General features: G+C 41.7%; 2 protein-coding genes across 3 annotated transcripts in view; one reads left to right on the top strand and one right to left on the bottom strand.

The window, feature by feature from the left end:
• SHTN1 (shootin 1) overlaps positions 1-3,999 on the top strand; it is a 121,791-nt gene extending 117,792 nt beyond the window's left edge. For both annotated transcript variants that reach the window (XM_010388887.1, XM_010388890.2), the window contains one exon: positions 2,217-3,999. In XM_010388887.1, coding sequence (XP_010387189.1) covers positions 2,217-2,439 — 223 coding nt within the window. In that variant the 3' untranslated portion in view covers positions 2,440-3,999. The remainder of the gene's footprint in view (positions 1-2,216) is intronic.
• Positions 4,000-6,183: 2,184 nt separating this feature from the next.
• ENO4 (enolase 4) overlaps positions 6,184-26,954 on the bottom strand; it is a 39,679-nt gene continuing 18,908 nt past the window's right edge. Inside the window, exons 8-14 of the mRNA XM_010388891.2 lie at positions 26,880-26,936; positions 24,252-24,419; positions 21,332-21,457; positions 19,105-19,300; positions 15,973-16,040; positions 15,344-15,461; positions 6,184-7,266 (exon numbers count right to left, since the gene is read on the bottom strand). Coding sequence (XP_010387193.1) covers positions 7,112-7,266; positions 15,344-15,461; positions 15,973-16,040; positions 19,105-19,300; positions 21,332-21,457; positions 24,252-24,419; positions 26,880-26,936 — 888 coding nt within the window. The 3' untranslated portion in view covers positions 6,184-7,111. The remainder of the gene's footprint in view (positions 7,267-15,343; positions 15,462-15,972; positions 16,041-19,104; positions 19,301-21,331; positions 21,458-24,251; positions 24,420-26,879; positions 26,937-26,954) is intronic.

The raw sequence follows: 26,954 nt of genomic DNA, 5'->3' as shown, positions 1-26,954 counted from the left end.
GAGGGTCCGTGTAGGGCAGGCTCTGTTATAGCTTGTGCATGACATTCCTGATGTCCTGACTCACCTAACTGGCACGTGGCAGTGACTGGCCCACAGTTTCTCCAGCTCCCCACATCTCTTCCTCCAGCTTTTCCAAATCCTGGGACAGGTGCATGTGCAGCTCCTTGGGGAAGGCTCCTGCTTATCCTACAGATTGTCTTGCATCATCAAGATTGGTGCTTGTGAGACATGGAGAGATAGGTACAGCTCTAGTTTGTCCTCAGTCTCTGTCACTTTACAGCCACCTTCTCTCCCAACTGTCAGAATAGCTGACTGCAGGCCCAGTGTCAGACGCAGAGGCAGCAGATTTACATAGACTGCATGACTAGTGCCTTCCACTCCCTAAGGTCTAATTCCTCTGATCAATCCTTAGTACTGCTCATAGTTGTTCTACTTCTCTGATTACAGGCTTTTAAATATTGTGTGGGTCAGAGAGAGTCAAAATAGGTACCACTGGAGAAACTACAGCCCATTCTGATTCCCAAAGCAGAGCGGCAGATGTCTGGAGAAGTAGTTCCTTGGCCGAGGTAGATGGACAATGTCATGGTGCCATAATCAGGCAAAAATAAAGGAATCTGTCCTCACTGCAGCACAGCCTGTACCCAGGCTCCTGCTTATTTTTGTTTTTACCACCTCCAAGGAAGACAGTGTTTGCCACTTAGGATGATGACCGAGCCACACATAGGTAATATAACCTGATAGCCAGAGGGAGTGGTTTTTAAACATTTGGACTGATCTTACAGTACTGGTCAGAAAGTGAAAAAAAACAGTGTGGTCTTTGGGTTTGAGGTTTTGTGCCCATTACTGGGTCATGCAGGTTACTTTCACTTAGTAATTGATCATTTGTTCTGTTGTTTTTGTTGCAAGAGAGACATCCAGACCTACTCACACCCAAACCTTGATTTCTCCCCCTTAATTCTGAACCTTTCAGTTTATTAGTATTTGCCATTCGTTTATTCCACAAATGCCTCTGTGCTAGGTGCTGGGGATAGAATTGTGAGTAAAGTTAAACAGTCCCTGCCTCGTAGATGTTTACATGCTATTGAAAGAGACAGACAGGAAACAATTGTGGTAAAACCAACAAGAGAGAGGTATTAGGTGGTAAAAGAGTGTCTCCTGCCAGCTCTGACCTGGTGAACGGGTTAGAGAATAGTAGAAATCAACTCCTGGTGAGGGGCTGGTAGAGCAGTGGGCAGGCACTGGCTAGCAGCTCACCGGCACCTGGTGGAACACCAAGAGGTGGGATGGTGTGCCAGGTCATGGTTAACAACCAGTTCTCAGGGACAACAAGGCCAGATCCTAGCATTTTCCAGAAAGACCAGAAAAGTCCGAAAGCCCCAGCCCTGCCCACTGCAGCTGCCTCCATCTTCAGGCAGCAGCTCAGCAGCCTGAACCTTTGGGTGTTTCAGAGATAACTGTTTCCATAAGGAAATCCGCACCCATTCAGCCTGAGGAGCCATAGCTTCTTGCAGCAGAAGAGATGAGAGGAGGAGTCTGTGGAAAACTGCCTCTGAAATTCCGTAAGAAATTTCTCAAGAAACCTGATTCTCCTTTTAAAAACATGAATGGTAACTTAGCATTTTAGCTTCTACTCTGACTCTCTCTCTGCCCTTGGTCCTACCACCACCCTCTCCTGAAGTCTGAGCAGGTCTCCTCTGTTTGGTGATAGCAGCAGCCGGCATGCCTCTCACCTTTCCATCAGTGATGAGGGGTGATTACTCCCCTTGTCCATGCTGGCTCCTCAGGGCTACCTTGCAACCAGCCGTACCCAGGGACACGCAGGAGGGAAGGGAGTTAACTGGTTCCATCCAGCTAAGTGAGGGCGGGTCGGAGTCTGGGCAGCAGGCCGTGAGAGGTTCACAGTTTGTCCATGAGCTTTACGCTTCCTGAGAAGAGAATGGAATTAAGCAGGTAGGTGCATTTGGCTTTTTAACACTTGTGTAGTTAATCGCTCTTTCTCTGCCTTCTTTCTTCTGGCCTTGTGCTCCTAGTATCAGCTGTGTAATCCGATAGCTTCACTGTTTCTTTTAAATGGCTGGCATCTCAAAGACTACTACATGCATGTTGACTAGACTTAGAACATTTTGGGTTTTATGTTGATCTGAATCCAGAATATCAGAGACAACTATTTTCTCTCTGCTTTTTACTTTTTTTTTGTCTAACTCTTCATCTCATAGGCCTCCCAGTAGCACTGGATGCAGGAAAAAATACATTGACGGTGAAAAACAAGTCGAACCAGTTGTAGTTTTAGATCCTGTTTCTACACATGAACCCCAAACCAAAGACCAGATTGCTGAAAAAGATCCAACTCAACACAAGGAGGATGAAGGCAAAGTCCAACCAGAAAACAAAGAAGACAGCATTGAAAACGTGAGAGAGACAGACAGCTCCAACTGCTGATCCGGAAACCAGAAGCCTGACATGTTTGGAAGTCCTTTTCAATAAGCACGTGATGAGTGTTGGTATATTGGCAAGGGCTGTAGACATTCTGCTCTGGTCACTGTATTCAGAATACAGGTTTTTTTCTGGTGTTACTTTTGTAGGTAGCAACTATAAACGTAAGTAAGCTGTTTAGCAAAACACACATTCCTATTAGGTTTTGGTTATTTGATCTTTATAAGGATGATATTTTTTTTCCTAGTTACTGTATTAAGTATGACTTCTTTTAGAAGGTTACAAAAAAATGCAGATGTTGATACCTTTTTAGGAAATGTGCATACCACTCCTCAAATGGAATGCTGAAAGTTTGAGGTGCTTGTAAATAATTGGATAAACAAAACGGATCAACTTAATGTGATTTTTAAAGCCCCCAAAGAAGCTTCTGGTTTGGATCTGATCCTCTTGATGGAGAAACTGCAGCAGCGTGGAAATTGTTGGGTACTGTGGCATACAAGTTGTTTTCTACGGTAGACTGAGATAAACTTAAAACTCAGGAGCTGGCATCAAACTCGTAGTCCCATAGTCAGTCTTAATTACATACATTGTTAACTATTGGATGAAAAAATACATGCTATTGATTGTGTCCAAAGCCTCCCAAGGACCTCCGTGGGGATGCTCTGGTAGCCTGAATACAGACTGAGGTGAAAGTCCAAACCTTGAATTTTACAGTAATATGTTGGTAAACCATGTGCTCTGTGCTATGAGTTAATTATGTTTTCCCATATACTAATGTGGCACAAGTACCATATTTTATCAGAGTTCTTATGTACAGTACAGTGAAGATAAGTGACAAGCACACATTTTTCTTGCTTCACTGCTGTTCTATATTACACAGGTTTGTTGTTGTTTTTTTAAAAAAGAAATTAAGCAGTAGTTAGTCTCTAAAAATACAATGTTTCAGGCTACCACAGTGAATAAATAGAAATGTAATCAGGGATTAAAAAAAAAAAACTTATGCAGCTTTTCAAAGTTGATTGTTTCAAAATTGGTGTTTATTTAAAATAAGTGGTAATGTACTTGAATGCACTTTTTATGACAATGATTCAGTAATGGTAATTTTACTGTTAAAGGAAGTGAAAGGTTTAGTTTTGTTAGCATGGCTCAGCATGTAGCTGTCAGGTGTTTTTCACCTAAGCGCAAAAGAAAATGATAGTAATAATTGCAGTAGTTGTATTGTATTGTATTTTTGCACGTGTGGTAAGCATAGGCTTGAAGAGGTGGGTAGGCAGGTACATGTACTTCCTAAATTTGGAGATAATTATCTTTCTGTAAGTTCGTTATGCTTGACTGTTTCCATGTTCTCCCAATGATGATTTTACAGTTACTTATCACTTTACTCATGGGGAATTAAAATGTAATGTTTTTCAACTGTAAAATGTAATCTTTTTCAACTGGATAATACTGCTATATGATATGCTAACTACAGACTGCATTAATTCATGAAACAAATTCTCTTATGTCCTGTAATTTGAACTCTCCTCACCACAACTTATTAAAAAGGCACCAATAGTTTTTCCCATTGAGGGTCAGTTGTGGTTATTATTAACATTTCTGGTTTAGTTCCCCAAGCTTGACATTCTTTAATAGAAAATTGTATATGATTTGACAACTTTAGTAATTTTTAATAGTCCCTAAGATTGTTTATTGAGTTTTCTTTCATGTTTCTTTGTGCTGTCTTCCTTCTTCCATCTGTGATCTGTCTGCCAGGATGCACCTCACACACATTTAGGAATATAAAAATATATATACTGTCTTTCCATATTTCATCACACCATCAACAGAATAATATGGTTATCAAAACACCCTCCTTTCTAGAGTTAGAAGTTGCCCTTTGGGTGAAATGTGTTAGCTGGACTAGGGAACAATTAGTAACAGGTATTTTGAAAGTGTTCATGCCTTTTTTAAGCTGCTTACTTTCTCTCACTGTGATTACAAAGCACTTTAAATTAATTTGACATAAAGGTATTTGACGTAAGATATCCACTCACCTTTTTCTGCCTACAGTTTTTCCCTTTTCACTTTGGTTTTGAGGGGGTTTTGCCCCTGGCTGGGGTGACATTATCAACCAAAGCAAGGGATCCCAAATAGGAAGACAGAGGAGAACTATGCTTGTATCGGCAAGGTATGTTCATAGCTATTGTACACACAAAACTTACATACATCCTGCTTACACGATTTTAAGTTGGAAGAGACCGCATCTTTATGTGTTTGATTTTTCTAAAAGGTTATTTATGTTTCCTTCTGTTTGGGAAAGATAAATTAAGTCTTGTGTGCTATAGAGGATTTTTTTTTTTTAATCTAATGTTGATGCATTTTATAGCCCGAGTGAGGCAAAGAGGTAGAGGTACTTTGTGCCATTGCTGTTAAATAAAAAGAAAATGTCTCTTTTTTTCTGGAAGAATAAGATTTTAATTAAAGCACTTGTACCCTTTTGTATCTGAGCTGGTCTCAAACACAGTCCTCACCCACAGTAGTTTCAGCAGCTGAACAGTCCCATGGAAGTTCTGACTGCCAGGCACCAACAGGGCTATTAGCGTCCAGCCTAGTTTGCCCTGAGTAAGGAGGATGGACACTTTGGCTCTAACTACTCACCAATAATTGCTCCTTCCTTACCTTCTTTGTTAATGGTAAACTGCTGGAAATGGAGCAGTACAGGTAACAATTATTGTTAATTGTCTTTCCAGACCATTTTTTGGTTGTGTGTTCAGTAAATGAGAGTCTGTATCACAGCCTTAAAGTCTGGATTATTTTTCTAAATGCATACTCTACATGTTTAGTTACATTTGTTGTGGCGTTGTGGAACAACATTAGCTTATATACCAAGAAGTTGTTGAGAATGGATAACTATCTGTCATTATCACCGACCTTCGGAGACTCATCAAGCAGTCCCTGCATAAGGATTGGAGTGGTTTGAAGTTTCTCTTCCAAGCACTGACATTTCCCCATCCCACAGTCATTTTTAATTTGGGATATGACTGTTTCTTTCATTTCTTTCACAGATAATATTATATATACGATTATATAAATATATTTCATATTATATGTTATATAACACAGAGACAGCATAAATAGAGTGCCTAGCACCCTAAGAAATTTAAATTAAAAGGCTAATTATCCATTGGTGAGCGCAGTCTCGAGGATAGGTGAGTAAACTGCTCTGTGTTGAAGTTACACTGCTGACCTGGTTACGGTAATAAATCACCTCTGGTTAATTTCATTTAGTTATTTTGTTATTCATTGTACATTTTTGCTCTGGTTTTAGTAATTTAATTATAATTTGTATCACTGTTCCAGGGCATATTCTCATGGTGTGTGTGTGTGTGTGTGTGTATGTGTGTGTGTATTTTTCAAAGGGTATGTGAACACCCAGTCATGTTTGTTCTGCTTTTAAAATGAATTTTCCTTCCAGTTTCTCCTACCCGTTGTTTGTTACTAAGCATCAGGAGAGGCAGTAGCAGCCACAAACCATGACACAGTTCTTCCAACTTAGAGTGACACCAACCAAGTCTCCTGCCCCTTGCTCTGAGAGAATCTGCGACTGAGCCAGATTCTCTTTGAGAATAAGGAGTTGGCTTCGTTATGAGGAAATTAAGGTCCCTTGTTAGTACTCTTTAAAAGGAGAGATCTTCAGTGTGTTTAGTAAAAATTATAGAATTTATCAGAAGTCTAAACTTAGCCAACTCCCCTATAGGTCAGTACATAGCAATTTATATAATTTTTAGGAGAAGTAAATGGTAACCCTTTTAACAAGAGACCCTAAATCATATAAAGTGGTTGGATATTATTCTATCTATATGTTTGTGTCTGACTATTGTTTATTTCTGCTACTCCTCTGCTATAATCCCAACACTGGCTTACAAAAGAGGCAGTTCAGGGAACGGATATGTCACATCATTTTTTTTATCACTTGCAGATTGCTTTTTAAATGCTGTAGTATAAATAACTGGGCATTTAATAACCTTGAGAATATTTATTCATTTACTGATGTGCTTATTCATTTATACTCATTCTTACTCCAAAAAGGATCTAAGAAGACTCACAAAGATAAAAATAATACAAGAAAAACTAAAATTTAAAAAGAAGAGGGAATTAGGGAAAAGGGAATTAAGGGTAGGAAAGTGAGATGAAACTGTTTGGCTGTTACAAAAAATAGTGACGCTCTCACACTTCTGCGTGAGGTTTGGCTACAAAAATGTGTCGGTGCTTTTCAGGACAGACATGTAGAGTAAACACAGAAGACGGACATCTGTTCCCAGCACAGAGAGCTTCTAGGGTCATTAGGTTTTTGTTCTCAGAGATGTTCTGATTGGTAAAGGATGGGGTGTTTGATTGAGTGCAGACTTGACAACAAAAATATTGGCCTCTTTTACTGGAGCGTGCCCCTGAAAAACGGACAGGCGAGCTAAAAGGCAAAATCTGCACGGAAGTGTGGTGGCTGCAAAACAAAGTTCACAGATAGAATTTCAAGCAAGAACACCATATATGTAATTTACCAAACAGTGGAATTAGAATAAAAACCACAGGAGTTGGTGAAGTTGAAGAGGAAACTCGATGTGGAGACACAATGCCATACATCAGACCTCCCGGTCTACTAATAGTGACGGTGTGGCTGGAACCTGGGGTGTGTACAGCCCTATCCAGAGGATGCTCCTATTTCAGCTGATTCCTCTACACCTTGTGTGGGGAAGGTGGGTGCCAGCGGCTCTCTAGCCGCAGCAGCCTCAAGTGCCTCTGCAGCCTTTTCAGCTTCCTCATTAAAGTAAAAAAAAGTGCGTTCTTCATTGAAACCTATTAAAAAAAAAAAAAGTAACAATAAAGTTTACGGTCTAATCCAATGGTGCCAGCTTTTATATATTACATGAGTTGAAGGAGATCATCTTCAGTACTAGTCCAAAGGTGTCACATCACCATCAGAAAGGATACCAGAACCATTTACAACTGGGCCTGTATTTGGTTATATGTTAATTGTGCCATACAGATGTTCTTTTTTTTTTTTTTTTTTGAGACGGAGTCTTGCTCTGTTGCCCAGGCTGGAGTGCAGTGGCCGGATCTCAGCTCACTGCAAGCTCCGCCTCCCGGGTTCCCGCCATTCTCCTGTCTCAGCCTCCCGAGTAGCTGGGACTACAGGCGCCCGCCACCTCGCCCGGCTAGTTTTTTGTATTTTTTATTAGAGACGGGGTTTCACCGTGTTAGCCAGGATGGTCTCGATCTCCTGACCTCGTGATCCGCCCGTCTCGGCCTCCCAAAGTGCTGGGATTACAGGCTTGAGCCACCGCGTCCGGCCGCCATACAGATGTTCTGTTCAATTTTATTTACACTCATTCATTCTGGAACATTTGATGATGCATCATGGACTTTGGGCAGAGGCTTAGCAGAAAGGGTTAAGAGGAAGATGATGAACTGGGGGAAAGGCCAGTATTATGCATGATACAAGCCACTGCCAGCTGACTGCTCCCAGGGAAATGATGGCAGGTGAGGACCATTCCAGTCAGGTTCTTCCATGTAAGTATTGACAACATTGTAATGGCTGAACTTTTGCCAAGATTTCCTACTCGAAAGTGGGAGTGGGGAGATTTATTTTTCCAGTTTTGGGTCCCTTTAATAATGATTCACCAAGGCCGGTGTCAGAGAAATTCTCCTCGATCTGTCAATCCATTGTGGAATGTTGAGGGGGCTGCACTGTCACCAGAGAGGGGTGGAGCCTGTGGTCACCAGAGTCCTTTTTGGTGCCCTGCAGCAGCCGTTTCCCTCGTGGTAACGTCTGGCTGGAACTGGGATCAGTCATTCAGGGAAGCTAAGGCCTCCACAAGTCAGGATGCCAGGAAAAATAATCAGATATGTGGAACAGTCTAATTTTACCTATTTGAAAAAAACTAGCCCTTCTACTACACACTAAACACAGACTAACTTTTGACTGCCCTTATGTGACTCAGAAATAGTCTCCCAATTATTTCTTTATTTTCTGAATCCTAGGATGCATTTCAAGGCCACTACACATGTTAAACATGACGTTTATAATCAACGGTTTCTATTGGTCTCTTAAAATGCCACTGCCTGCTATATGCCTCCTTTTGGCCATCACAATCAGTAATATAAGAAAATAAAAATGCATATTTGGTGTGTTTCTCTCCAGTTACCCAGTATACAAGGTGCTTCTAACCATGCAGATTTACAAAGGTTTGATTTCATTAAATGACTGATTTATTTCTCTTGAGACCTTTCCAAGGTATGTTAAAATTAACACACTGCCTACTTGTTTTTAAGTAAAACGATTTGTTTCCAAGAACCCCCAGGAAAGCGTCTGCCTTTAACTTTCATGGGCTATGCAGGGAAACCTTAAGTATAATTTGGACCATAACAAAAGGTAGGCTTGGAAATTCCGATCAATTAATTCTATTGAAGAGCATCGTGCAGCCTATTCATCAAGAAAAAGGGCGAGAGTTTTAAACATTCAGGTAAACAGATGATCCATTAAGACAACAATATACATTGTGGCAAGTGCCATCCTAGTTTTGTCAGCACTTATGTATGGTCTTTGGATTCCCCTGCCCTCCTGCAGAGGGACTTCTTTTTTTTTTTTTTTTTTTTTTTAACCTTTTTTTTTTTTATTATACTTTAAGTTCTAGGGTACATGTGCATAACGTGCAGGTTTGTTACATATGTATACTTATGCCATGTTGGGGTGCTGCACCCATCAACTCGTCAGCACCCATCAATTCATCATTTATATCATGTATAACTCCCCAATGCAATCCCTCCCTCCTCCCCCCTCCCCCCTCCCCATGATAGACCCCAGTGTGTGATGTTCCCCTTCCCGAGTCCAAGTGATCTCATTGTTCAGTTCCCACCTATGAGTGAGAACATGCGGTGTTTGGTTTTCTCTTCTTGTGATAGTTTGCTAAGAATGATGGTTTCCAGCTGCATCCATGTCCCTACAAAGGACGCAAACTCATCCTTTTTTATGGCTGCATAGTATTCCATGGTGTATATGTGCCACATTTTCTTAATCCAGTCTGTCACAGATGGACATTTGGGTTGATTCCAAGTCTTTGCTATTGTGAATAGTGCCGCAATAAACATACGTGTACATGTGTCTTTGTAGTAGACTAATTTATAATCCTTTGGGTATATACCCAGTAGTGGGATGGCTGGGTCATATGGTACATCTAGTTCTAGATCCTTGAGGAATTGCCATACTCTTTTCCATAATGGTTGAACTAGTTTACAATCCCACCAACAGTGTAAAAGTGTTCCTATTTCTCCACATCCTCTCCAACACCTGTTGTTTCCTGACTTCTTAATGATTGCCATTCTAACTGGTGTGAGATGGTATCTCATTGTGGTTTTGATTTGCATTTCTCTGATGGCCAGTGATGATGAGCATTTTTTCATGTGTCTGTTGGCTGTATGAATATCTTCTTTTGAGAAATGTCTGTTCATATCCTTTCCCCACTTTTTGATGGGGTTGTTTGTTTTTTTCTCGTATATTTGTTTGAGTTCTTTGTAGATTCTGGATATTAGCCCTTTGTCAGATGAGTAGGTTGCAAAAATTTTCTCCCATTCTGTAGGTTGCCTGTTCACTCTGATGGTAGTTTCTTTTGCTGTGCAAAAGCTCTTTAGTTTAATTAGATCCCATTTGTCAATTTTTGCTTTTGCTGCCGTTGCTTTTGGTGTTTTAGACATGAAGTCCTTGCCCATGCCTATGTCCTGAATGGTACTACCTAGATTTTCTTCTAGGGTTTTTATGGTATTAGGTCTAACATTTAAGTCTCTAATCCATCTTGAATTAATCTTCGTATAAGGGGTAAGGAAAGGATCCAGTTTCAGCTTTCTACTTATGGCTAGCCAATTTTCCCAGCACCATTTATTAAATAGGGAATCCTTTCCCCATTTCTTGTTTCTCTCAGGTTTGTCAAAGATCAGATGGCTGTAGATGTGCGGTATTATTTCTGAGGACTCTGTTCTGTTCCATTGGTCTATAGCTCTGTTTTGGTACCAGTACCATGCTGTTTTGGTTACTGTAGCCTTGTAGTATAGTTTGAAGTCAGGTAGCGTGACGCCTCCAGCTTTGTCCTTTTGACTTAGGATTGTCTTGGCAATGCGGGCTCTTTTTTGGTTCCATATGAACTTTAAAGCAGTTTTTTCCAATTCTGTGAAGAAACTCATTGGTAGCTTGATGGGGATGGCATTGAATCTATAAATAACCTTGGGGAGTATGGCCATTTTCACGATATTGATTCTTCCTATCCATGAGCATGGTATGTTCTTCCATTTGTTTGTGTCCTCTTTGATTTCACTGAGCAGTGGTTTGTAGTTCTCCTTGAAGAGGTCCTTTACATCCCTTGTAAGCTGGATTCCTAGGTATTTGATTCTCTTTGAAGCAATTGTGAATGGAAGTTCATTCCTGATTTGGCTCTCTGCTTGTCTGTTGCTGGTGTATAAGAATGCTTGTGACTTTTGCACATTAATTTTGTATCCTGAGACTTTGCTGAAGTTGCTTATCAGCTTAAGGAGATTTTGGGCTGAGACGATGGGGTTTTCTAAATATACAATCATGTCATCTGCAAACAGGGACAATTTGACTTCTTCTTTTCCTAACTGGATACCCTTGATTTCTTTCTCTTGCCTGATTGCCCTAGCCAGAACTTCCAACACTATGTTGAATAGGAGTGGTGAGAGAGGGCATCCCTGTCTTGTGCCAGTTTTCAAAGGGAATTTTTCCAGTTTTTGCCCATTCAGTATGATATTAGCTGTGGGTTTGTCATAAATAGCTCTTATTATTTTGAGGTACGTTCCATCAATACCGAATTTATTGAGCGTTTTTAGCATGAAGGGCTGTTGAATTTTGTCAAAAGCCTTTTCTGCATCTATTGAGACAATCATGTGGTTCTTGTCTTTGGTTCTGTTTATATGCTGGATTACGTTTATTGATTTGCGAATGTTGAACCAGCCTTGCATCCCAGGGATGAAGCCCACTTGATCATGGTGGATAAGCTTTTTGATGTGCTGCTGAATCCGGTTTGCCAGTATTTTATTGAGGATTTTTGCATCAATGTTCATCAGGGATATTGGTCTAAAATTCTCTTTTTTTGTTGTGTCTCTGCCAGGCTTTGGTATCAGGATGATGTTGGCCTCATAAAATGAGTTAGGGAGGATTCCCTCTTTTTCTATTGATTGGAATAGTTTCAGAAGGAATGGTACCAGCTCCTCCTTGTACCTCTGGTAGAATTCAGCTGTGAATCCATCTGGTCCTGGACTTTTTTTGGTGGGTAGGCTATTAATTGTTGCCTCAATTTCAGAGCCTGCTATTGGTCTATTCAGGGATTCAACTTCTTCCTGGTTTAGCCTTGGGAGAGTGTAAGTGTCCAGGAAATTATCCATTTCTTCTAGATTTTCTAGTTGATTTGCGTAGAGGCGTTTATAGTATTCTCTGATGGTAGTTTGTATTTCTGTGGGGTCAGTGGTGATATCCCCTTTATCATTTTTTATTGCATCTATTTGATTCCTCTCTCTTTTTTTCTTTATTAGCCTTGCTAGCGGTCTGTCAATTTTGTTGATCTTTTCAAAAAACCAACTCCTGGATTCATTGATTTTTTGGAGGGTTTTTTGTGTCTCTATCTCCTTCAGTTCTGCTCTGATCTTAGTTATTTCTTGCCTTCTGCTAGCTTTTGAATGTGATTGCTCTTGCCTCTCTAGTTCTTTTAATTGTGATGTTAGAGTGTCAATTTTAGATCTTTCCTGCTTTCTCTTGTGGGCATTTAGTGCTATAAATTTCCCTCTACACACTGCTTTAAATGTGTCCCAGAGATTCTGGTATGTTGTATCTTTGTTCTCATTGGTTTCAAAGAACATCTTTATTTCCGCTTTCATTTCGTTATGTACCCAGTAGTCATTCAGGAGCAGGTTGTTCAGTTTCCATGTAGTTGAGCGGTTTTGATTGAGTTTCTTAGTCCTGAGTTCTAGTTTGATTGCACTGTGGTCTGAGAGACAGTTTGTTATAATTTCTGTTCTTTTACATTTGCTGAGGAGTGCTTTACTTCCAATTATGTGGTCAATTTTGGAATAAGTGCGATGTGGTGCTGAGAAGAATGTATATTCTGTTGATTTGGGGTGGAGAGTTCTATAGATGTCTATTAGGTCCGCTTGGTGCAGAGATGAGTTCAATTCCTGGATATCCTTGTTAACTTTCTGTCTCGTTGATCTGTCTAATGTTGACAGCGGAGTGTTGAAGTCCCCCATTATTATTGTATGGGAGTCTAAGTCTCTTTGTAAGTCTCTAAGGACTTGCTTTATGAATCTGGGTGCTCCTGTATTGGGTGCATATATATTTAGGAGAGTTAGCTCTTCCTGTTGAATTGATCCCTTTACCATTATGTAATGGCCTTCTTTGTCTCTTTTGATCTTTGATGGTTTAAAGTCTGTTTTATCAGAGACTAGGATTGCAACCCCTGCTTTTTTTTGTTCTCCATTTGCTTGGTAGATCTTCCTCCATCCCTTTATTTTGAGCCTATGTATGTCTCTGCATGTGAGATGGGTCTCCTGAATACAGCAGACTGATGGGTCTTGACTCTTAATCCAGTTTGCCAGTCTGTGTCTTTTCATTGGAGCATTTAGTCCATTAACATTTAAGGTTAATATTGTTATGTGTGAACTTGATCCTGCCATTATGATATTAACTGGTTATTTTGCTCGTTAGTTGATGCAGTTTCTTCCTAGCCTCGATGGTCTTTACATTTTGCCAAGTTTTTGCGATGGCTGGTACCGGTTGTTCCTTTCCATGTTTAGGGCTTCCTTCAGGGTCTCTTGTAAGGCAGGCCTGGTGGTGACAAAATCTCTAAGCATTTGCTTATCTGTAAAGGATTTTATTTCTCCTTCACTTATGAAACTTAGTTTGGCTGGATATGAAATTCTGGGTTTAAAATTCTTTTCTTTAAGAACGTTGAATATTGGCCCCCACTCTCTTCTGGCTTGTAGAGTTTCTGCCGAGAGATCTGCTGTTAGTCTGATGGGCTTCCCTTTGTGGGTGACCCGACCTTTCTCTCTGGCTGCCCTTAAGATTTTTTCCTTCATTTCAACTTTGGTGAATCTGGCAATTATGTGTCTTGGAGTTGCTCTTCTGGAGGAGTATCTTTGTGGCGTTCTCTGTATTTCCTGAATTTGAATGTTGGCCTGCCCTACTAGGTTGGGGAAGTTCTCCTGGATGATATCCTGAAGAGTGTTTTCCAACTTGGTTCCATTTTCCCCCTCACTTTCAGGCACCCCAATCAGACGTAGATTTGGTCTTTTTACGTAATCCCATACTTCTTGCAGGCTTTGCTCATTTCTTTTTCTTCTTTTTTCTTTTGGTTTCTCTTCTCGCTTCATTTCATTCATTTGATCTTCAATCGCTGATACTCTTTCTTCCAGTTGATCGAGTCGGTTACTGAAGCTTGTGCATTTGTCACGTATTTCTCGTGTCATGGTTTTCATCTCTGTCATTTCGTTTATGATCTTCTCTGCATTAATGAGTCTAGCTGTCAATTCTTCCACTCTTTTTTCAAGATTTTTAGTTTCTTTGCGCTGGGTACGTAATTCCTCCTTTAGCTCTGAGAAGTTTGATGGACTGAAGCCTTCTTCTCTCCTCTCGTCCAAGTCATTCTCTGACCAGCTTTGATCCGTTGCTGGTGATGGGCTGCGCTCCTTTGCAGGGGGAGATGCGCTCTTATTTTTTGAATTTCCAGCTTTTCTGCCCTGCTTCTTCCCCATCTTTGTGGTTTTATCTGTCTCTGGTCTTTGATGGTGGTGACGTACTGATGGGGTTTTGGTATAGGTGTCCTTCCTGTTTGATAGTTTTCCTTCTGACAGTCAGAAGGACTCTCTGTTGGTCTGTTGGAGATTGCTTGAGGTCCACTCCAGACCCTGTTTGCCTGGGTATCAGCAGCAGAGGTTGCCGAAGATAGAATATTGCTGAACAGCGAGTGTACCTGTCTGATTCTTCCTTTGGAAGTGTCCTCTCAGGGGTGTACTCCACTCTGTGAGGTGTGGGGTGTCAGACTGCCCCTAGTGGGGGATTTCTCCCAGCTAGGCTACTCAGGGGTCAGAGACACACCTGAGCAGGCAGTCTGTCCGTTCTCAGATCTCAACCTCCGCGTTGGGAGATCCGCGGCTCTCCCCAAAGCTGTCAGACAGAGTCGTTCGCGTCTGCACCGGCTCCCGCTACTTCCCCTGTTGGTCTTCAGCTGTGCGCTGTCCCCAGAGGTGGAGACTACAGAGACAGGCAGGCTTCCTTGAGCTGCTCTGAGCTCCACCCAGTTCGAGCTTCCCAGCGGCTTTGTTTACCTACTTAAGCCTCAGCAATGGCGGGCGCCCCTCCCCCAGCCTCGCTGCTGCCTTGCGGATAGATCGCGGCAGACTGCTGTGTTAGCAGTGAGGGAGGCTTCGTGGGCGTGGGACCCTCCCGGCCAGGTGTGGGATATATTCTCCTGGAATGCCTGTATGCTTACAGCGCAGTATTGGGGTGGGAGTTACCCGATTTTCCAGGTGTTGTGTGTCTCAGTTCCCCTGGCTAGGAAAACGGATCCCCTTCCCCCTTGCGCTTCCAGGTGAGGCGATGCCTCGCCCTGCTTCAGCTCTCGCTGGTCAGGCTGCAGCAGCTGACCAGCACCGATTGTCCGGCACTCCCTAGTGAGATGACCCCAGTACCTCAGTTGAAAATGCAGAAATCACCGGTCTTCTGTGTCGCTCGCGCTGGGAGTTGGAGACTGGAGTTGTTCCTATTCGGCCATCTTGCTCCGCCCCCCTGCAGAGGGACTTCTATTCCCCCTCTTCCAATCTTTGTTCTCTTATTCATGGCTAAGTGAAAACAAAGCAAGAAAGCAGCGCATACCCAGTGTTCCATTCTGGACAAGTTCTTCCTCTATAGTGAGAAGGCGGTTGTATTTAGTCACTCGTTCACCACGGGAAAGACCCCCCAACTTGATAAACCGGACACCAAGCCCAACAGCCTGAAAGAGAGGGGCGGGAGCTCATTTTAGATGGAGGAGCCATGTCTTGCTAAACGACAAACAATTCTTTAAGGAGAAAGGAAACTGTCACGGTGTGCTGTTTTGGTTTTTCCCTTATTAGTTTATGTTTACATGAGCACAGTGGCCTACAAGCTGAGCGTGCCGAAAGGCAAACATGATGTGACTGACTATCCATCAGGCACTTTACTAGTCACGTAGGCATGCTGATTTTATCTAAGAACATTTTGGCCTTTCTCACTTCATTTTAGGAGGAAAGATTGCAGGTGCACACCCCAGTCATTTAAGTGTGCTCATCATTTTCCCTGGACTTCAATTTTTCTTCTTTTTAAAAGTTCAGAGATTAGCTCTTTGCAAAAGGTAACTATCTAGGAGGAAGCAAGTCTATTTCATAAAAGGTTACATGACTTTCTCCACCAAAGACTGCATTTCTCTGAAATACCAATTCGTGATAAAAGCAGTGTTTGGCAGTTGACCAGCATTCAGCACTTACCAAATCGACAAGGCTGTCATCAGATGATTCTCCTTCTGTACTTCCAAAGACTGTGATGTGCTTCTTACCTGGAAGAGGAATTTCTTTCAGTTTTATACGGTGTAGAAAGTTAGCATCCATGTGGGCCTCTGGGATCAAAATTTAAAATTTCTCAGATTTAAAACTCTCCTGTGAAGAGTCAATTATTTTTCCACCTAGGATTTCAACATTTGCATTTTTATTGCCCTGCTTTTATTTGTTTACTCCCAACTTTCAGTAGCTTAGATGCTGTAAATACTAAATGAATACCGTGTTTCATTAAAATTAAGATACGTGATGGCTGGGCGCGGTGGTTCATGCCTGTAATCCCAGCACTTTGGGAGGCCAAGGTGGGTGGATCATGAGGTCAGGAGATCGAGACCATCCTGGCTAACACGGTGAAACCCCGTCTCTACTAAAAATACAAAAAATTAGCCAGGCGTGGTGGCGGGTGCCTGTAGTCCCAGCTACTTAGGCTGAGGCAGGGGAATGGCGTGAAGCCGAGAGGCAGAGCTTGCAGTGAGCCGAGACTGTACCACTGCACTCCAGCTCTGGGCAACAGAGAGAGACTGTCTCAAAAAAAAAAAAAAAAAAAATTAAGATACATGATTTGTAAGATGTACTATTATTTTTTACCGCTAAAAGGGGGTAGGGGGATGCTCAAATTAGATGGACACATTTCTGAGACCACAGCTATAAGACACGATTCAATTTTTTAAATGTTCAATGTAGAAAAATGTGTATCTTTGAGTCTGAAATATGGTAAGAGTAACGTGGAGTTGTGCCTACATAATGGCTTTCTCCTGTCATTGTGTAGAATTCTATTCAAAGGACTGCCATTCTGAATGTTTACTAGAAGAGTAGTGTTGGTAGTAATCAATCATTTGAGGGTCTCAAAACCCTTTGAAATGTGCCAGTCTGTGAAGAGTGCCAGCCAGAGCTCTTCCTGCAGCGACAGTGTTTGCATTGCCTCCTATCTATCATCTACCACCCACAGGCCAGCCCTGCATGAGCATCTTCTTCCATCCTCTGGCACCAACCCAGACCCCTGGCTGCCAGTCTGGCTCTGAGTTCTGCTCCAGCTCTGAGACCACCTTTCTGTCTAGTTCCTGCAACCCACTCATGGTATTTGTTTCATGCCCTCTGCATAAGTGTACAAGACGCCCATGAACTCAGTTTGTAGTCTAGTGGGAGACCCCAGTCATTAGATAGTTGTACAAGTCATTGTCAGTATTACAAAGAGGATATATAGGATGCTAGGAGGAAGACTCAGAACAGAACCAGTTAGGGATAGGGGTAGGCAAGAGTGGCTGAAGACATTTCATTTTAGCCAAGACCTGAAGGATGCAGAGTCAAGTATGTCAGAGCAAAGCATTCTGGCCCAAAGGAACAGCATGTTTAAACACTGACGTGGTCAAGAGTTGTGGGCAAGTGAGATGACTATAGTGTCATGGGAAACTTACCTAATCTCTCCAAGTCTTGTTTTCTTATCAATAAAGTGGAAATGATAGTGTCTACTTCACAGGGATGCTGTAAGGATTATGTCCAGTTCGCAAATGCCTGATCCATTGGTCTTAAATAAAGCTGCTCTCCTCTGGCATCCCAGATGCACCAACACTAGAGCCCTGCTTTTCACCTGTCGTCCCCTGATCCCCATTGCTGGGATCCTGTCCCTGAATCCCAACTTGATGATTCAGGTTCTGCTTCCCGAGGCTTCCCTGATGCCCCACTGCCTGGCCAAGCTTCCTTGTGCTGCATGTTAGTAGTGAACCTACCCTTGCCTCCGGTCTGTGTACTGACAGAAAACTGCTTCTAATATGATCTTGTTACCTGTTTTCTAAACTGCTCAAGTAGACCATTCCCTGCAGTGGGTGATCTGATGCCAAATTCTGATCCCTCCTAGACTTCCCCAAGTAATGCAAATTAAAATGGCCGACTGGTGTCTGGATATATTATAAGTAGCTAAGTTTATTTTCAATTAAGTAATTCCTACATCCTTACTATGTACTTGGGGCCTTTTCAATTAAGTAATTCCTACATCCTTACTATGTACTTGAGCCATGCCTATGTGGAAGAAAGAGCTATGATCCCTGTTAAGATGTTGACTCCTTATCTAGAATCTAGAGCATAAAGTGGTAGTAAATGATAGGAGGAAATTTACAATACTGCGGTAATGTGATGCAAGCTACACATGTTCTGCCCCTGTTGTTCCTTGGCTGTGCTTGGTGCCTTGGCTTTGTTAATGGTGAGCTATTTTTCTTAGCTTAAACACTGCATTGTAGCCAGAAGCCTGGCTAGTACAGATGGTACCCAGGTGTTCCACAGTGCATGATTCAGGATTTGAGATCTGTTCTTTAGCAGTAAGAGTTGGGGTACCTCTATGGGTTTCTGTAAATTTATTTATTTTATTATTATTATTTTTTTGAGACAGAGTCTCTCTCTGTCGCCCAGGCTGGAGTGCAGTGGCACGATCTCAGCTCACTGCAAGCTCAGCCTCCCGGGTTCACACCATTCTTCTGCCTCAGCCTCCCGAGTAGCTGGGACTACAGGCACCTGCCGCCACGCCCGGCTAATTTTTTGTATTTTTAGTAGAGACAGGGTTTCACCGTGTTAGCCAGGATGGTCTCGATCTCCTGACCCCATGATCTGCTGGCCTCAGCCTCCCCGAAGTGCTGGGATTACAGGCATGAGCCACCGCATCCGGCCAGGTTTCTGTAAATTTAAAGATTTTCTGTAGCCCAAGCTCAGAGCCTAAAGCAAATTGATAAATGTGCTGAAGGCTATGCCCTTTCATAAGAAATCAGCCATTAGTCCTCCTGTTACAGGCAGAAAGGCTGTCCCCACTGTCAAGCTGACAGGGCAGTGGCCTTGGTCGTACCTCTGGTAGCCCTCAGTAGAGGGGATGAGCTTGGACTTGGGCTGTTAGTGGAACATTGTGAAGTGAGTCAGTAAGCTGCATTTTGTGTTCCAGCACTAAATCTCTCACAAATGGTTGGACTTTCTTTTCTTCCAAGATTTCTTCCATGCTTTTTAGTAACTTTGATATGCTGTGTATTTTTGGTTTCTTATATAACCAAGTCATTACGAGTCTTTCAGATGTATACTTTTACTCACTGTCAATCAGATTGGTTATTTCCACCAAGTCAGACATTGTAGTTTGGTTTGTGTGTTTTATGATCAGCCCATTGGATTTGGGGATGCTGATGTTTCCTTGCTCTAGAAGTTTAGAAATGCTTTTGGATGCAGTTCCTGCAATTATGTAACACCTGGAACCAAGTGTGTGATAGATGCTGTCCCACTGTTCAGAGTCCTGGGTAAATATTTAAGAATCGATCATTATAATGCATTGAACATAATTACAAAACAACAGGAATAATAGAGCACATACTCAAACTCACACATTTTCCCTGAGATGCACAAAACAATTCTCTTTTCAACAGTTCCTGAATGATCCCTGTACCACAGCCACACAAACTAAGAAGCTTTGTGAAACAGAAACTAATAGCGATTACATTTGAGCTTAAAGGTTTCGTGAATAAAATGTTAATACACTAAATGCTATTTCTTATGTGGATTTTAGAGTTCTTCAGACCCCGGCTATTCCCATCCACTCTCATCTATAATGCTGCTAAAGATTGACTGGATGGATTTTTCTGATATTTCTGATAAACAGAAAATGGAAAAAGAAACCCTGCAAGGGCTCTAGTCCCTTCTCAACACCCTTATTTTTATTGGTGAGACCATCATAGGAAATGAAATGCTTATTTTAAAATTATACACAATTATAAAAAGTACACACACACACACACACACACACAGAGTCATCCTAGCTTTTGTACCAGATTTCAACTTACTGCATTAGAACAGACCACACAGGTTCATCCTATCACATTAAAAAAGCTGTGGTCAAGGCTGGGTGCAGTGGCTCATGTCTGTACTACCAGCACTGTGGGAGGCTGAGGCAGGAGGATCGCTTGAGTCTAGGAGTATGAGATCAGCCTGGACAATGTGGTGAGACCCCATCTCTACAAAAAATACAAAAACTAGCTGGGTGTGGTGGTGTGCCTCGTAGTCCCAGCTACTTGAGAGGGTGAGGTGGGAAGATGGCTTGAGCCTGGAAGGTCAAGGCTGCAGTGAGCTGTGATCAAGCCACTGCACTCCAGCGTGGGTGACAGAGCAAGACCCTGTCTTAAAAAAAAAAGTATGACCAGAGCCTCGGGACGGTCATCACAGGGCTGGTATGGCAAGGTTAAAGAGCTAAGATTAGGCTCAGCCAGTGCATTCTGTGTGTGCTGGAGTGGAATGGAGGCTGTGAAAGGGAGGATGGGACTGAGACCCTGGGACTCCACATGAGGACCAGCATTTATATTGTCCTCCAAATCGAAATAGTTGTGTTATGTCAAAGAAGATACCTGTTCAATATATCTGTCCAATCTATCTCATGGTTCTCAAATTTGTAAAATCAAGAATTTAAATTTTGGAGTGTAAGTTGGTTGGAGGAAAGATGGTCACATAAGCCTTTGTCAAATGCATGAATTTTAATAGATCATAAAACCTCAATATCTCAAACACTTTACAAATATGGCTTTGCAGGCCGGGCACAGTGGCTCATGCCTGTAATCCTAGCACTTTGGGAGGCCAAGGTCGGCGGATCGCCTGAGCTCAGGAGTTGGAGACCAGCCTGGGCAACATGGCGAAACCTTGTTTCTACTAAAAATACCAAAAATTAGCTGGGTGTGGTGGTGCACGCCTATAGTCCCAGCTACTCGGGAGGCTGGGGCAGGAGAGTCACTTGAGCCCAGAAGACAGAGGTTGCAGTGAGCCAAGATCGTGCCACTGCACTCCAGCCTAGGTGACAAGAGTGAGACCCTGTCTCAAAAGAAAAAATGGCTTTGTTACTTTTATGCATATATAGTGACTGGATTTAGGTTGAAAAATATTTGGTCTTATAGAAGTCCTGTTTCCCTGAGCACATGAAAATGATACATGATTAACCGATTGAAGCTCCAGTTTGCACAGCAGGGGCAGCTTCCATCTGTTAGGCTGCTTGTAAACATACGGGTACTCCTGAAGGGCTTGCGAATAGCAGGTTTCGTTCCCCAGACAGGCACACTCCTAGGTAATTGTGTTTTTTCTATTCATTTGCCTAGTAAGTGCCTTTTCTCATAAATCCTGAAATAAAGCAACTCAGCCCCAGACCAAATTAAAACACGTTTTGAATGACAGAGATCCAAAAGAATGAGATTTTATTCTCTGTTTTGTTATAAAATATAAAAGGTGAGTTCTGCCTATCTTATGGCATATAAAGTATGTTATAAAATATGAAAGGTAAGGTGCTTACCTCCTTCCTGAAAGGATCAATTAAGGCAATAATTGAAGGGTACTTGTTGATCAGATCCACATACAGGTCAACCATCTCCGCTGCATTTTTGTATGTGCCCATGATCACTTCATACTTTCCTTTACTCTGATATGTGTCAGGAAAATATTAAAATAAGGGATAAACAATGAATTCATCAAATCCCAAAGAAGTGGTTCAGATTCCTTTTTGTTCATTTTATATAAGAGGTTGTAAACAGGTTCTTTTCAGGTCACACTGACCTGAGAAATCTGTCCATTCTACTTTAAATATCTTAAATATTAACCTGGGAAATCAAGTCACCATTCCTTTTGATGCCCTCTAGGGTTCTTCCCACAGACTTCAGATGGAGCCTCCTACACAAAACACCAAGAATTACAGAGTAGGAGGGGAATAATCTGTTAGACTTGGCTGCCTGGGTAGATGGACAATAACATAAATTCACAAAACAAGCAGAATAGCAATGCTAACCTGCTCACTCACTAGACCCTACCATCTTTTAGCTCACACTGAATGAATAACTTGTTTCCTTTACCGTAAATATTCTAAAGCTTGAAAGCAAGGCTACGCTTTTGATACACTAACAACCAGTGTGAAAAGTAATGTGATTTATGTGAGGCATTTCTTTCTTAGGTAGCTTGTACCTTCTAGTAGTAACAATATTGTTCTGAAGGTAGAATTCTAGTACAACATTCATTTGAAGTCTGAGAAGCCCCTAAGTCATTAAGTATAGAAGTAAACAGGGCTGAAGGATCTAGAATAGCCTTTCTGCAAAACAAAGCACCCTTCCTTTTAAGTCTGTGTTCAGGGATGGCACCTGGGATATTTGGGCACCAGGAGGGAGGTGGAATGGAACAGAGTGGCTGTTTGGTTTGCTAATGCCTTCCTGCTGCTGCTGATAATAGAATGGATTCCATTGGAATTAGCAGTTTCCTAAGACCATAACTGAATGGATTTCATACTTTTTTCATCTTCAAAAGCAGCAAGATCTTTTAACTTCTATAATGCAAAGCTTGAAAAACCCTATCTTGTCAGTGAGGAAACGCTAATGATTTTGAACAATATTGTAAGAATTATCTGATATCAAGCTAATACATTTTACTGAATATAAGCAATAAATACCCATTCTAGTTAGCACTAGCAGTCAGTATATTCATAGTTCCTGGTATACGTTGCTGATTAAAACATGCAATTATTTTTCTTAATGGTATGCCTAGGAACCAATCATTATGTGAAGAACAGGAAATTACTTTAAATATTCTTTTATGTGCTTAGTTTCTTTAGAAAAGTAAAAGAACTTTCAGAAGTCAGCCAAAATTGAGGGTTCTTATATAGTGTTCAAAATGTCCTTTGTAAAGTTAAAAATCACAGTTAAAGCAGAATGCTATTTGGTCAAGTCCCCTGAATTTGACATAAATTACCAAGTCACCGTAAATGCTTGGCAATATGCTGGGCATTTCATAAAACACAGACTCAGCATTTTTGTGTATTTGAAATTGGGAAATGTATTAGTCTGTTTTCATGCTGCTAATAAAGACATACCTGAGACTGGGTAATGTATAAAGGAAAGAGGTTTAATTGACTTACAGTTCCACATGGCTGAGGAGGCCGCACAATCATGGTGGAAGGTAAAGGAAGAGCAAAGTCATGTCTTACATGGCAGCAGGCAAGAGAGTGTGTACAGGGGAACTCCCCTTTATAAAACCGTCAGATCTAGTGACACTTATTCACTATCATGAGAATAGCATGGGAAAGACCTGCCCCCATGATTCAGTTACCTCCCATGACACATGGGAATTATGGGAGCTACAATTCAAGATGTGATTTGGGTGGGGACACAGTCAAACTATATCAGGAAGTATATGTGTAAGACAGAAAACTAATAACTTTCCTAACATACCAGTTTCCCAAGTTTAAAGGTAAATTGCTGTTGTATTACCCTGAGGCAGTGAAGACTAGAATGTTGCTTGTTTTTGTTTTGTTTTGTTTTGTTTTGAGACAGAGTTTCACTCTTGTTGTCTAGGCTGGAGTGCAATGGCACGATCGTGGCTCACTGTAGCCTCTACCTCCTGGGTTCAAGCAATTCTTTTGCCTCAGCCTCCCGAGTAACTGTGATTACAGAAACCCACCACCACGCCCAGCTAATTTTTTGCATTTTTTGTAGAGACAGGATTTCACCATGTTGGCCAGGCTGGTCTTGAACTCCTGACCTCGGGTGATCTGCCCACCTCGGTCTCCCAAAGTGCTGGGATTACAGGCGTAAGCCACCGTGCCCGGCCGACTAGGATGTTTTTTAATGAACCTGTTTTCCACTCTCTTTTTAGAATCTTTCTCTTCAGGTGGGTGATCCCCAGGTGGAGTCTCATCATATCACTAAGGCTCTGTCCTCCTAACCCAGGCTGTGGATAACACTGTGATGTGTTTAGTTGGACAACAACATATTCTTCATAAACTTCAATAACTTGGAAATTGTTTTATATTTAAAAAGTCACAATAAATTCTAAGAACTACATGTCTAGAAGGGCCTATCACGTCATAAGTTACAACTCATCCACTTTTCAGGCTCGACAAATTCAGCATTTATCAACCAAATGCAGTTTGTTAAATTATTTTTCAGTAGCTTTCAGGATTGCAATGTAAGTGACTCATTTTACTCATCTTTATTATAGAATTTCTATATATAATAATGACATTATTTAAAATTTTTTATGGTTATGTTATTCTGTGGTCATTAGCTAATTTGATTTTCTCAGTTCCATTTATATTTGAATCCTTCACACAATATTAATAAAAAACAATAAGATCTGTTTGGACAATATTCAGATAAGCTCTTTTTCTCTGAGTTCTAATTTAAAAATCATGGATCTCAATAGGAAGTGAATGTTCTGAAGTGGAAACTTACGTAGTCCATCAGCTCATGTCCAGCACAGTTGATAGCTAGATGCAGATTTGTTCCCAGTTCTAGCCCCAGGTTTGCACAGATTTCCTGTATTAGAAGCAGTGGCTGTTCTATGGTGTCACAGTTAATGGTTAAACAACCAAGGTGGGACATCTTGCCAGTGATCTGCTGCTACAAGATCAAGAGACAATGATGCATATCAGTACACCTCATTAAGGTTCTTGGTGCTTCCTGTGATAGGCATGGTTTATGATCAGATACAGCTCTGCAAAGATCAGTCCTTTGATTCTCAATCCTACTTAGGATTGATTCACATGACTTAGGGCATGAGATTCCCCTGCAGTATCTGGGAGTAATTTTCTTACTTCTGAGGTTTCCAAGGTTAGCCTGGGAGCACGCTTTTCTCTCTTCAGTGTGTCTGTGTTCTCTCTTTATTGACGCTGCTGTTCCTTGTACGTGGGGCTAGCCTGAGTCACAACCACCCGGTTGGTGAATCTCCAGGCCCTCCCTGTGAATGTCCAGCCTGTCTGTCTCTAGCTCTGCCAGTCCTTTTCCTCCAAACCTGCTCTTTCCTATGTTCTGTTTTCCTCCAGATAAATGCAGCTGTTAAAAGCCTAACCCTCCTTTAGGAAAAGCTTTATTTATTTGTTTTGGGATAGTGTCTTGCTCTGTCACCCAGGCTGGAGGGCAGTGACTTGAATGTGGCTCTGCAGTCTCAACTTCCCCAGGCTCAAGTCATCCTCCTTTCTGAGCCTCCTAAGAACCTGAGACTACAGGCATGTGCCACCACACCTGGCTAATTTTTTTATATTTTGTAGAGACAGGGTCTCGCTGTGTTGCCCAGGCTGGTCTTGAAGTCTTGTGCTCAACACTCCCAAAGTGCTGGGATTACAGGCGTTGGCCACTTTAAAAGGACCGCAGACTTCCGCTAAGAGGATGCAATACTGAAGATGGATTTTAGTGGAAGAGGATTTCAGGACCCACATAACCCCGAGGAAAGACAGCTATTGCAAAGTCAGCCTTGACGTGCCCTCGCCGTAAATTGCCACTATGCAATTATAAATTGAAGCAATATCAATGAATCTGAGGGCTTAAGGTAAGGTGTGTGTGTGTCTGCGCCAAACTCAACGACAAACATGAACCCGGCAGTGAGTATTCTGTTTTGACTGGTGATAGCACTATTTTAATGTCAACGAGAGGAAACTTTTATTTGGCAAACAAAGGAATAGTTGAGGAAATTTTTGTCCATCAATTGAGTTTTGTTATAGAGCCTTCTGAACTATGAAAGCATCACTTATTTGGTCACATTTACCTTACTAAATGCCAGGTACTGTCCTAAGCACATTACATAAAGTAAAATACATTTACTCCTTACACATCATACGAAGGTATTACTATGATCTCCATTTTACAGAGTTAAGTAATTTGGACCAGATTTTAATCCAGGCAGTTTAGCACCAGAGTTTATACCCCTAGTTCTTGTGTGGCTGCCTCTCTGGAATCTATACTCTAGACTGTTTCTAACGGTTTAAAAAAAAAAAAAAAAAAAAAAAAAAAAAAAAAAAAAAAAAAGTAGTAAAGCTGATTACAGGGAGGGCTGATGTTGGTCTAAGTTTCCCAGCATGCAGAGAACCGCCTGCTGGAATGAAGGAACAGCACTGAGAACTGGTGGCTTGTTTACCATCTCCACCTCTTGCAAGGCCTAATATTACGCGGCTGTGCTCATTCCAACATGTACAAACTGTTAACAGTATTTTACTTACTGCTGTATGTGTTCATACATTTCTCTCTTCTAATCTTGAAAAGAAACTTCATTTTTTTTTTATCTCTGCCATGTCTTCTCCTTTCTTTCCTAGCCCCTCTTCTTTTGACTTCAGCCGACTGTCACCTACCAAACATCAAGGTGGGGCAAGGATTGTTCACTCACAGAGCCAATCAAATACTGCAGATGTGAGCAACCTTCACCCATGTGCATGCTCTTCAAAGTTCTTATTGGCTGTTCTATTTATATTGTTGAAAGTTTAGGCTACAATAGATACATCTATCAGAGCATTCACAATCACCAAGGTGACTGACAGATCAAGTTCCGCTGGTCTCCCAAGGCTCCTGAAGCCAGCGCAGCCAGTTTTGACAAGGAGGACTCTTCGCCTCATTCTCCTGGCAAAATCAGAGTTCCTGCAATGGTTCATCAGAAATGATGCTTCAGTGTGTTTGGGGGACCAGATGGAAGGAAGAGCCATCTTTTTGTGCTGCTTCTTTTTCTCTTTGTTAATAATAAAATGTAAAATATCCTATGTGCCTTTCAGCTAGTTGTCAGAGAGATTCGATTTCCCAAACACTTCCCCTATAGGGTCCAGTGTAACCCTATTTCCCATAAATGCTTCCTAACCCTGTGAGATTCCAGATGGCCAGACCGCTGCTGCCAGCAATGGCCAGGCAGCCTGTTGCTGGAAGGCAGGGGCAGCATGATACTGCAGCTCTGGGGGGTGCCTGGAGCAACAACATCACTATGTGGTTTCCATTTGCCTCAGTCCTGGACTTGGAGCAAAAAGTGACTATGGAAGATAAAAAGGGGCAGGAAATCTATAAACAGTGTCATATGGAAGGATGGTAAACAATATATAGACTTACTTGACCTCTTTTGCTTCCATCATGCCCTTTTTTTGTCTCTGCTTTTGGAGGAGAGGGCTGTGGGGCAGAAGATAA

Source organism: Rhinopithecus roxellana, chromosome 11 (assembly GCF_007565055.1).
Source record: "Rhinopithecus roxellana isolate Shanxi Qingling chromosome 11, ASM756505v1, whole genome shotgun sequence".
In the NCBI taxonomy this organism is placed as follows: domain Eukaryota; kingdom Metazoa; phylum Chordata; class Mammalia; order Primates; family Cercopithecidae; genus Rhinopithecus; species Rhinopithecus roxellana.
The sequence above is the reverse complement of the archived record's forward strand: the minus strand, read 5'-3'. Positions and strand labels throughout refer to the sequence as shown.